Here is a 12,600-nt window from a genome sequence, read left to right as displayed (position 1 = left end):
TGAGGAGATCTTTGTTCTTTATGAAAGAACGATAGCAGAGTACGAGGAGGAACTGTCTCGTTCAGAAGAGGAGAACGAGAGACAACGGAGACAACTGCGCGCTGTTCTCCTCCCTGAGGTCCGGTTGCACAGAGCAGGTTGGTTCATGTGACGGAATATATTTACACTTAAAGTACAAGTTTGTTCTCTTTGATAACACCACGTGGATTTTGCAGCTTGTTGAATTCTAAAATGATTCATATGTTCATGGTCATTAAAGAGGAACAGGAGGACCCAGAGCCCCCACACATTGAAGAGGACCAGGAGGACCCAGAGCCCCCACACATTGAAGAGGACCAGGAGGACCCCCCACACATTAAAGAGGAACAGGAGGACCCAGAGCCCCCACACATTGAAGAGGACCAGGAGGACCCAGAGCCCCCACACATTGAAGAGGACCAGGAGGACCCAGAGCCCCCACACATTAAAGAGGAACAGGAGGACCCAGAGCCCCCACACATTAAAGAGGAACAAGAGGACCCACAGCCCCCACACATTGAAGAGGACCAGGAGGACCCAGAGCCCCCACACATTAAAGAGGAACAAGAGGACCCACAGCCCCCACACATTGAAGAGGACCAGGAGGACCCAGAGCCCCCACACACTGAAGGGGACCAGGAGGACCCAGAGCCCCCACACATTGAAGAGGACCAGGAGGACCCAGAGCCCCCACACATTGAACAGGACCAGGAGGACCCAGAGCCCCCACATATTGAACAGGACCAGGAGGACCTCTGGACCAGTCAGGAGGGAGAGCAGCTTCAAGGGCTGGAGGAGGCTGATGTCAAGTTCTCATTCACTCCTGTGAAGACTGAAGATGATGAAGAGGAAGCTCAGTCCTCAGAGCTTCATCAAAGACAAACTGAACAGATGGAAACAGATGCTGATGGAGAGGACTGTGGAGGACCAGAACCAAGCAGGAACTCAGATCCAGATAGACATCCAGAACCAGATACTGATGAGAAGACTGGAGACTCTTCTGACACTGATGACAGTGATGATTGGAAGGAGACCAGAGAACCTCAGTCAGGTTTAAACTCTGTGAAACCTGATGAAGTCCTTGTCAGTGATTCAAGACGTAGTGCTGGTGAGAAACTATTCAGCTGCTCTGAGTGTGAGAAAACATTTAGAAGAAATGGAAATCTGAAGAGACACATGAGAATCCACACAGGAGAGAAACCTTACAGCTGCTCTGTTTGTAAGAAATCTATTAACCAGCGTTCAAATTTAACGACACACATGAGAATCCACACAGGAGAGAAACCTTACAGCTGCTCTGTCTGTAAGACATCTTTTAACCATCGTTCAAATTTAACGACACACATGAGAATCCACACAGGAGAGAAACCTTACAGCTGCTCTGTCTGTAAGACATCTTTTAACAATCGTTCAACTTTAAAGAGACACACGAGAATCCACACAGGAGAGAAACCTTACAGCTGCTCTGTCTGTAAGGAATGTTTTAAATGCCGTTCAACTTTAAAGACACACATGAAAATCCACACAGGAGAGAAACCTTACAGCTGCTCTGTCTGTAAGGAATCTTTTAACCGCCGTTCAACTTTAACGACACACATGAGAATCCACACAGGAGAGAAACCTTACAGCTGCTCTGTTTGTAAGACATCTTTTAACCATCGTTCAAATTTAACGACACACATGAGAATACACAGGAGAGAAACCTTACAGCTGCTCAATTTGCGGTAATAGATTTATGCACAACGCAGCTCTAAAGGTCCACATGAGAATCCACACAGGAAACAAACCCTTTTAGCTGTTCTGGTTGCAGTGAAGTTTCCGTTCGTGATGAGATAAGATTGCATCTCGTGACTATTTTACAAGCTGTGTTGGAATCTGATATGAAAGTATAGCTTACATTTTGTTTGTTTTACTGATGGAAGGAAGTCTCTTAACTCCACTTAAATACATTTATTTGATCTTGTTTTATTAGTATTAACATGTGTGTATATTTTCAAAAACATACATACAACAAAGTTTTGATTCATCAAACATACATTTCTTTAAAATGGTTGATTTACCTCATTTAGGGTAATATATATCAGGAACGTTAATTTATAGATGAGGCCTGTTTGGAATTGGGTCGCAATGTTTACATACATCCCCAGGAAAACACTGATCTCATGAGTATTTGTGGCAACAGGAAAGTGTATGTGGGATTGAGTCAAAATAAACTACAGTGTGTGTATTAATGGTGTGTATTAGTGGCTCATTGATGTGTTTTTAATGGAGCTCTATGGCACCGAGGAAGAAGAGATATCAGGCCTTGGATGCACAACATGATAAATATAGAATATTGTTTTGGTAGCATCCAATCATACAAGTGGACATCTTGACCTCACAGAAGATAAATGAACTGTGTAACACCAGATATGTTTTTGGGTTAAAATCTGTGTCTTTCCTCCTGTTACTCTCACAGTTGGCACCGTTCCCTCTAAACTATCCAGGCATTTAGCTGACACTCTTATCCAGAGTTACTCACTATGAGGATGTGGAGTAAGTTTCACTCCCTATTGTGAGGAGACAGTGGAGGGAGGGCCGGTACAGAGGCAACGTTTCCTCCAAATCAGAAACTGTGTCCCCCTGATCGGGACCAAACCTCCAGGTCTCCAGAGGATACCAGGAATCTGCTGACAGCAAAGTCCACACGAGGGCTGCAGTATTTCAAATATTTGGAAAGATCACATCCGAGCATCTTGTGCAGTGATGTAAATGTTATAGTTTGTGGAGTAGTGTCTCCCTTTACACTTGTGTCCATCCTCCATTCACTTCAATTGAAACTGATGAGTTCAAGAATGTATTTTCTGTTTCGGTGCGATCTCCAGACAACCATAACTTTATTCAAGGCAAACCACAAATGTGCGACACAAACTGAATCTGAAACAGAATCTTTCATGTTTTATTCAAATGAAAATGAAGGCGCATAAGTCTTCATTATGCTCCCACAGCATAACCCAAAATCTATTTCCCATACGCCAATTAACTTTTGTGAAGACAGATGGTCCTATTTGTCCTGACGACACTAGTCAGTGACTGGGGTTCAGGAGCAGCGAGAGGACACTGCGGTCTTCAGTTTGACACATCCTGTTATTCAGACAAATCCCCAGCAGCCCGAGGAGACGCAGAACATGCTGACGTGATCCTGGATGTCCTTCAGGTCAGCGGGCCTGCAGGGAGAAGTAAAGGTCCCTCAAAATGAGACGCGTGTCATCAGATCTGCGCTTCTGAATGACTGATTCTATATCTAAACAGACAATATCGGTGAACCATCGCGGTCATCGTGACGTCATTGGTTTGTAGACTGATGTTATGAAGCCTCGAGTTCGGCAATTTTGCCGTCGCCATCTTGGATTACGGTCGTCGGCATCTTTGCTTTTTTTGCGACCAATAAACAGGAAGTGACCGTATCTGGACTGAGGAGGAGTGACGTAGAGACGCCGTATACGTCTCTGGTAGAGACCTGTCAATCACTGTGTAGCCTCGCCCCTAAATCGTCCCCTGCTTTATGGTCTGTTTGACTCTAAATGGAGCATAATGTACTAAATGAACATCATGCTGTATTGAAGAAGACTGTAAACTAGAGATTTAGACCATAAACTCATGTTTACAATGTTTACTGAGGGAATAAATCAAGAGAGAAGTAGAGTCATTTTAGACTAGACTTCTATACAACCAGAGGAGTCGCCCCCTGGTGGACAGTAGGCACCGGCTTCACTCTGTCACCACCGGCTTCACTCTGTCACCACTACACGGCACTAATTACCCGTCATATCCGCATCACAAAAGGGGGCGTTCCCGGTCTGAGTCACAGCTGTGGACGTTGGAGCACCGGGCTCAGTGAGGAGGGAGAGCTGCGCGCGGAGACACGCCGCCGCTGCTGCTGCTCGGCACCACCGGTGGATACAAGCCGAGATGTTCCTCTTCGAGAGAAAAAGAAACATTTTAAAATGAATTCATATAATCCGTGGACGTTGAAGTAAAAAAAAGGCAACAACTCCGTGAATCCGACGTCTGGCGCCCGGCTGGAGACGAGAGGAGCCTGTGGTCTCTGTGCGCCCCGCAGTCACGTCTCTTTGTTCGGGTCCTTCACCTCCAGCATGGATCCTCTAGAGAAGGAGCTCAGGACGGACGACGAGCCGGAATACGACGACGAGGAAGTGGACCCCAGAATCCAGGTACCCGTCTGTGCACCCTCAGTATCGACTAGTGTTTTATTTTATATTCATGTTTTCATGTGTCGACGCTGGTTGGTTGTCGTCCAGCCTCGTCTGCGTGCACACCGCTGCAGCAGCATGATCTGCACCTTCATCCATGTTGTTCTTCATTTAAATACGAATGCTTTGATATTTAAAATCAACCCTGCAGATGCTGGTTATGTTGATGCAGATGTGGTAGAAAGCAAATCCATGCTGAGTGATATTTAGATGTTTATGTTACACAATGACAATATTTTTTTTTTTGCAGAGCTTTTCAGAGTAAAGTTACAGCCTCTCAGTGAAGTACATATAATAATGAGGTTAAAATAAGTAAACATGAATGACTCTGAAACGTGTACATGTATGAATAACACCAGTTATTATAGATGAAGACTGTAAACAGACTCATGATCAAAGGGTTTTAAAATATAAATACAATGAATAATTCTCATTTTAAGCGTTTTTGCTTGAAAATAACTTGATTAATCATTTGTTAAAAACAAAAAGGTTGCCAATTTATTTTCTGTGCATCGACTAAACGATCAGTCGACTAATCGTTTCTTAGCTGCAGCTAACAGTGATGTCGTTTTGATTATATTCACTTCATCACCGAGTGGCGGACTGGTTCAGTTGTTCTTTTCACCACTTTTTCAAGGTTTTGATCAGTCACTGGCATACTGTGAAGCAATACCCTTTGCAAACTTGACAAAAGCTGACTTCTTCTGCTAATTAGCACTAATACTCAAAAGCACAGCTGATACTGATGGGATTGACACTATAGTATGCAGGTATTAAAGTTTAATTTTTGACCCGATGATGACGTCAGATGAAAAGTTAAGGGATAACCAAATTGAATACAATTCATCCTGAGGGGAACATGAATGTCTGAGCAAAATGTCTCAGCAATCCATCCAGTAGTAGTTGAGAGATTTCAGTCTGGAGCAAAGCCGTGGCTGAAAACATTGATAAAGAAAATACAAATGTGTCTAAAGATGTAAATGAAGAAACCATGGATTTTAAATGAACAGGTTGCAAACTACCTGGTGTTGTTGTTGCCGAAGTTGTCGAGGGAATCTCCAATGCGGATCTCGGCTCCATTGAGTCGCTCCGAGTCTTCCTATCGGTTGGTTATCTTCACAGAAAACACTTTGTGGGTTTTGCGCAGATCCAGTCGCCACCAGGGGTTGATGTTGTTTTTCGTGTGACTGCAGGAGCCGTCCTCCCACTTGCTGCCAGGATTCCCATCTATGGCGTTAGATGCAGTGCCAAACATGTACAGTGACGACTGTGAGGCTTTTCCTCCGAGTGCCAGGTTCTCTCCTGCAAAAGAAAATGCACGTGCAACATGTGTGACTTCTGATGCTGGTCTTGTTTTTCTTGCAATGTTCAATTTAATATCTCCAATGACTCATCAAGAAAATGTGAATTAATCTGCAGACACAATGTTGGATCAAATCAGAATTTACCACCATTTATTTTAGAATTACACAAAATACACTACAAATACACTTAAGTATAACTAAATGTATCACTCAGACGTGGCAAATTCAACTTTAAATGTAAAATGGTATGATGTAGAATGCGGGAAACAGATGATTAAGCACCGTTTATAATATTGTAACGGACTGGGTGACATGTAATGTTACCCTGTTACGTTATGTTATAACAGGTTGACAGAAGTTGTATAAGATAAGAGTAATGATTATTGTATTTACTGAGTTCAGGAGGTCAGTGAAGGTCTCATGACATGTGCAGCTGTTCAACCTGTCAATCATCCTAGCTACCTATGGGGATGGGTGGCACAAGTGAGGGTACCTGGGATTGGCAGAGAGAGTGTGGTGGGATGTTTTTGTTGTTGTCCTGCTAGCATGTGTAGCATTTGTCTATGACCATGAGCGCTTTGTCGAGAACGTGTAGCAGTGTTGACTGTTGTTTGACGCAGGCTACGGACCACAGTAGCCTGCGTTCTGTTCACTAATAAAGTGCAACAAGCAAGATAACGTCTCGTAGCTTTCCTTATCGAGGGTCGCTACAATATGATTCATTTTTAATGCAAATGTAGCCAATAAGCATACAACGTGAATAACATTAAAAACTTAAAAACAGTTTTCATATTTTATTATTTTATCTACTGGCTGACACCACAGTATATAGATGCGATGTCACTGCATACGAATTCATGTCAAATGCTCACCAGTCGGGGCACGGTACCCGTAGACTTCCACTTCACAGAGTGTGAGGTGTTTCTGTGAACCCGGTAGAACCACAGTCACGTAACGTCCCTCCACACGTTCAGTGAAAGTCAGAGTAGCCGATTCGCCTGGATCAGTTCTAGGAATTTTACCAACCCTAACACACACACAGAGAGAGAGAGAGAGAGAGAGAGAGAGAGAGAGAGAGAGAGAGAGAGAGAGAGAGAGAGAGAGAGAGAGAGAGAGAGAGAGAGAGAGAGAGAGCACATGAATCACATTTTATACCTGTAGTCCTTTAACATGAAGATGAAAGACACAAACTTGTTGTTTTAATCTTGAAAGTTGAATTCTCCTCACGTATTAGCATAATGATACTTAGAAAAAAACCTAACATTTATGTATTTGTGGAAATAACATTTAAAGCTGCCACATATCTATCGCCTCCACATGGCGACTGCTGGGCCTGCAGCTTGCAGCTAACTGTCTTCTTTGATTGCGGGATATGTTTTCTTACACTGGGTTTGTGGCACCGTTCTTCTGTAAAGAGTTGCCGATGTGAATCCGTGCCCCGTTGATCCTGTTCTCGCAGCAGTCTCCTCTGTTGGTGATGATGACGGAGGTGACGATGTAGGACTCCAGCAGGTCCACTCTCCACCATGGGTTGGTCTCTTGGTCAGTGTGGCTGCATGATCCCGAACCGTAAGTATTTTCACGGTTTCCGTCAATAGCATTGTAAGCAGCTCCAAACACGTCCCCATAACGGTCTGACTGGGTCGCCTTTTGTTGGAGAAAAATAACTTTTAGAATGACCAGTTCTTATTGTTTAACACACAAGGCTCCGTGAAGTCTGCGACTACTGTGTGAAATCTCTTCACACTTGTTATCTTCAGATGTTCCTCGTTTAGCAGTCACTGAGACCTTCTGTGAGGGACGATTGTATATCTTACTAAACGTCAAGAAGACGGTTGCTTGTGCGGAAGGGGCGAGTTCAAGACATGCCACGTAGCTTTATGCAAATGATTCTGTGCAAACGCACTTGTGTGTTATCCGAAGTATAAATATCAGAGACTCAGAGACAGACCTGTGAGCAGCCTTGATACATGACTTGTGTGTGTTTCAACTCTGTCTCCTTCTTGCAAGAATAAATGTCCTGTGATAATTACTTTTACATCGGCTTCGAGTGAATTTCTCTAACACCTTTCCACGCAAGGCCACGTTCTCTGAGAATGAGACGGTTGAAAAACACATAAGAGATATAAAGGAAGATCGTTTGTGAATTGTTAAGCATGAATCTGTGTCCAACAACTTATTACTCCATGGCTTAGAGCAGGGGTGTCAAACTCATTTTCACTCTGGGCCACATTAGCATTACGGTTTCCCTCAGAGGGCCGGTTGTAAATGTAAGACTGTGTAAATGTAACTACTCCTAGCATATTGGTAAATAACTGTCTCTGCATTTGATTATTGTTTATTCAAGTAAATAAAAATATTGCATATGCAGTTATATAAATATAAAAATATATTTAAGCACATTTCTGTTATTAAAACTTCACTCCTTTTAATTTAGGGTTAACAAACCCACATTATTCTATCAAATATCAAACTTTTAAAGAAAATAGCAAAGACAAATATCAAACACAAATTCCCGAGGGTCCCCCATTTGGACGCAGAGTACATCAAAACTTAGAGAGTTTTGTGTTAAAAGTAACTGGCAGAGAACCCACGAAGAACGAATATAATGATGTTATAGTTCTGCAGAAACCTCAGCGTCCTGGGAACAACATGAACTAGGTCACTTCTACATGAGACAAACACATCTCCCATCAGCCAAGCAAACAAATAACAAAATATCATAAATCATACTCGATATGACTGGAACAGACCGGAGAAAACAGCTGTTACACTCCGTTAGCAACGTGCTACCTACAAACATGCAGCATGAAAAAGCATGTCCGCCTGACGGAGATTACGGACATATTTTCCATTTCTCTCTCCGGTAAACCATCGCAGAGATATTCAGCTTCGAAGACAAAAAGTCACACAGCTTTCATCGAATATTGTACTCACTTTTGGTCGAATCTCAGCGAAAAAATGAAATATCTCCGTACTTCCACTGCTTGTTATGTCCAGCTGCTGGTGCTCCGTGTGAATCCGTTCGATTCGTGTCTCTCCGACACTCCTCGGCTTCTTGGGAGGGTTGGAAGCTCAGCAAATTAGATTTCAGATCTGCCATCAGATGGGACGTTTTTGAGCTTTATTGGCTAATAGTGCTGTCAATCATCTAGCTTTCAATTACAGGCAATTCTATTGGCTCCTACGCTTCGAAGGATGTCTCAATGGTGAAAATCGGAGAAAGGGGGGCTGAGATACAGCCCTAAGCAGAGAGAGTGGGCTGAATCTGAAGCAGTATGTGACCTTAAACTATACAACTAAAAAGGGCTTAGAAAGAGCTTAAAACACTCAAAAAAGGTCCAATCTTCTGTCTTTTGATTCATTGAACATCAGGAGTGATACATAGAAGTGATAGAGTGTTTTTGAATTTAAAAAATTATTTTTTTATTCAAATATTGGAATATTTAATCAGTTTTTAAATTTTATATGCTCTATATTTTATAAATGTTTCACTGTATCTATGTATAACTGTGTATATAGAGCCTTTATCAGTTGTTATAAGAGCTGGGAATATTTAAAATCTTGGATTTCCATACTTTCCAAAAAACAATATCCTGAAATTGCTGTTTTTCCAGAGCGAGCTTTTGAATTTTCCAAGTTGTGCTGTGTTCCATCCTTATCTTATGTTAACCTGTAACATGTATACTGATAGTTCCATGATTTTTCTCATCTCAAAAATATATTATTTTTTTAATTTTTTAATTTTTTTATTTTTTGTATTTAATTATACACTTAATTAGGTATTTCTTATCTTTATTCGAGCTGAGGCCTGCAAATAGGCCTCGTTTATAAAAGGTTAATTAAAATCCTTTCAAGGGTGCGTTTGCACAATCCCACGTGAAGTATTTCTTCTGTTGTAAAGCCACATTTAAAGTAGGGCTTTAATTTTGAAATGCTACATCAGAATATCCTGGTTCTCTCTGAGTGACACTTTGAGGTGGTCTGCTATTAACCTGAAGTGAAATGATGTTGTAACTATGCAGCGTTTCCTCTAAAATCAAATCTGAAATTAGACAAATTGTCTCATGAATGTGATTTGAAGTTTGCTCGTGAATGACATTTTGAAGGGCTTTTATTTTGAAATGCTACATCAGATTGTCCTGGTTCTCTCTGATCGACACCTTGAGGTTGTCTGCTATTAACCTGAAGTGAAATGATGTTGTAACTATGCACCGTTTCATCTAAAATAAAATCTGAAATTTGACAAATTGTCTCATGAATGTGATTTGAAGTTGGCTCGTGAATGAGATTTTGAAAGGCTTTTGTTTTGAAATGCTACATCAGGATGTCCTGGTTTTCTCTGATTGACATCTTGAGGTTGTCTGCTATTAACCTGAAGTGAAATGATTTTGTAACTATGCACCGTTTCCTCTAAAATCTAGTCTGAAATTAGACAAATTGTCTCATGAATGTGATTTGAAGTTGGCTCGTGAATGAGATTTTGAAAGGCTTTTATTTTGAATTGCTGCATCAGATTGTCCTGGTTCTCTCTGAGTGACACTTTGAGGTGGTCTGCTATTAACCTGATGTGAAATGATGTTGTAACTATGCAGCGTTTCCTCTAAAATCAAATCTGAAATTAGACAAATTGTCTCACGAATGTGATTTGAAGTTGGCTCGTTAATGTGATTTTTTGAAGGGCTTTTATTTTGAAATGCTACATGACATTGTCCTGGTTCTCTCTGATTGACACCTTGAAGTGGTCTGCTATTAACCTGAAGTGAAATGATTTTGTAACTATGCACCGTTTCTTCTAAAATCAAATCTGGAATTAGACAAATTGTCTCATCAGTGTAATTTGAAGTTGGTTTATGCATAAACATTATATACCTTTGGTTTAAACTTAAACCATTAGCTCACTGTTATGTAGTCAACTATAGTGCGTTTGTGTATTTGGTTGTTTGCATGTGTTGCCAAATTGATGAATTTGTTTCTCGTGATTAATTGTTGTAGAATTGGTGGAAAGATGTGTTGATTTGTTGTGTCTCTTTGCATGTGTTTCCTTAAGTCTGATGAGCCACATGGCAACTTTTTGCTCATTACAAAATCCTGCAGGAAGTTGTTGCAGACAAGTTTGCAGAAAAGAGGACGTTGGTCTGCCAATGCACTCCAACTACAATACATTTGGAGAGTTCAGATTAGCTTTTGCGGCAGCAAAACATAAAATATATATGTAATGTGAGGAGGGAAATTTATTTTTGTGAAGAACACAAGTACAACATAATCATATTACCGTATAAAAAACTAAAATTAAGCCCCAAAAAAATGTCTTGCTTCCTTTCACCACAACTCCAATGATTTTGGAGAAAAAACTAAACTCCCGACAGTTAAAGAGTTCATTTTTATAAATATACTAGTTACTTTTCTTGCTAACAAAACAGACCTGTGTGCACCTCCTGGTGATGATTGACAATAAAGACGTCACACATACTCTCAGATCATACTTACCATAAATGTAAGCTGAGCATGTCTCCAGGAGGAGCAGGAGAACGAAAACGCTGGGTTTCATTATTCTGGTTGAGAGAATCATTTATTAACCATATTGTTTTTAAATGACACGTCTTATTATTCATTATTACTTGTGTAATATGTGTCCTATTGGAATTCTGGAGGAGTGATTATAACAAAAAACTGTGAATGTGTTAGATTTCAACAATAAGATTAGATAGAACTTCATCCAGAGGGAAACTCATTCATATTCAGTTACATTTCACAATTATGGTTAAAACCATTACAACTATTATTTGCTTCCATGTGCTCCAGAGGTACATATCGACATGCTAAAGATACTCAGAAACTGATGTAGGAAGATGATCTGATGCAACAAAGAAATGAAAAGTGTTACCTGGAGACCCCAACAGTCGGATGATTCAATGAAAAAGAAAAAAGCTTCCAAACACCTAAAACCTAAACCGTTCCTGTGCTCTTTATATGTCTTGGTGAAACCGTATCCAACCAATCATCAGAAATCAGATCATATTTACCTTCAACACTTATCCAATCACATGCCATCGGTTTACTCCCATGCACATGTATTTCCCTTCCCTAAACTCGTGATTCAATTTCAGAAATACATCTTCAGACATGTGCCAAAGATCACACACATCCATTCATTACCGATGATATTGGTCCAATAGTTTGTACTGTACTTACAATTTTGAGGTACTTAACATGATTTTTCTCATTGTATACTACTTTATATTTCTACTGCACTACATCTCAGAGGGAAATATTGCACATTTGACTCCACTTAATTTGTATGAAAACTAAAGTTACTTTGCAGGTTATGATTTCACAATGAACATGTGATAAAATTTATGAAATATGATGTATTATTGTAGATTAAAAAGGTCTTTTGCAATGTGCTCTTTAACTACCATGTGAGGGAAAATAGCTGGTGTCAGCCTTTTTCTATGTCCTTTTGACCTAAACTATAGTACTCCTTAATGCTGAAAATGCTTAGTTGCAGTTTTTTTTTTTTTTGCACAATGTGCTTATTCCCAAAAATTTATAATTTTTTGCCAGCATCACTTTAATGTCTTTCTATTTCAACATCTCAGCTACTTCTCTGTTTCTCCCCCTGAAAACACACAATACATAATACATAATTATAATAATAATAATAAAAAAACATAATCCAACTCTCTCCAGTTTACTTAAACTTTACTTGACAAAATATGATACTTGGTGTGCCTCTTTGATAACACAACCCATGGCAACTTGTAATAATTAAAGGAACGGTGCGTAGCAGAACTGTTATATATTATTAAGTATGTTTTCTTATATATATATATACTGCATATAAGAAGTGGATTTCAATGGTGCAGTCTGATTTAGTAAATGACTACATTGAAACTAATTACTACTTACGAAGAAACTTGGAAATTTAAAAATGGATTCATAAATTGCTTCATATCCTGAGGAGCTTTTCCTTTGTGAAAATCTAGTTTTAAGACCCACATTCTTTCAGCTGATACTGTTCA

General features: G+C 40.3%; 1 protein-coding gene and 1 pseudogene across 1 annotated transcript in view; one reads left to right on the top strand and one right to left on the bottom strand.

The window, feature by feature from the left end:
• LOC137887065 (zinc finger protein 3-like) overlaps nucleotides 1–1,813 on the top strand; it is a 1,869-nt gene extending 56 nt beyond the window's left edge. Inside the window, 4 exon segments of the mRNA XM_068729833.1 lie at nucleotides 1–137; nucleotides 416–578; nucleotides 792–1,700; nucleotides 1,702–1,813. The exon segment at nucleotides 1–137 is cut by the window's left edge and continues 56 nt beyond it. Coding sequence (XP_068585934.1) covers nucleotides 1–137; nucleotides 416–578; nucleotides 792–1,700; nucleotides 1,702–1,813 — 1,321 coding nt within the window.
• A 3,476-nt stretch (nucleotides 1,814–5,289) lies between these two features.
• Nucleotides 5,290–11,046, bottom strand: LOC137887063 (fucolectin-like; annotated as a pseudogene).
• Between the last annotated feature and the right edge of the window lie 1,554 nt (nucleotides 11,047–12,600).

This window comes from Cebidichthys violaceus, unplaced genomic scaffold (assembly GCF_023349555.1).
Source record: "Cebidichthys violaceus isolate CVI_PGR_0920_01 unplaced genomic scaffold, fCebVio1.0.p SCAF_48, whole genome shotgun sequence".
Lineage (NCBI taxonomy): Eukaryota > Metazoa > Chordata > Actinopteri > Perciformes > Stichaeidae > Cebidichthys > Cebidichthys violaceus.
Note: the sequence above shows the minus strand (reverse complement) of the source record. Positions and strands in the feature narration are given on the sequence as shown.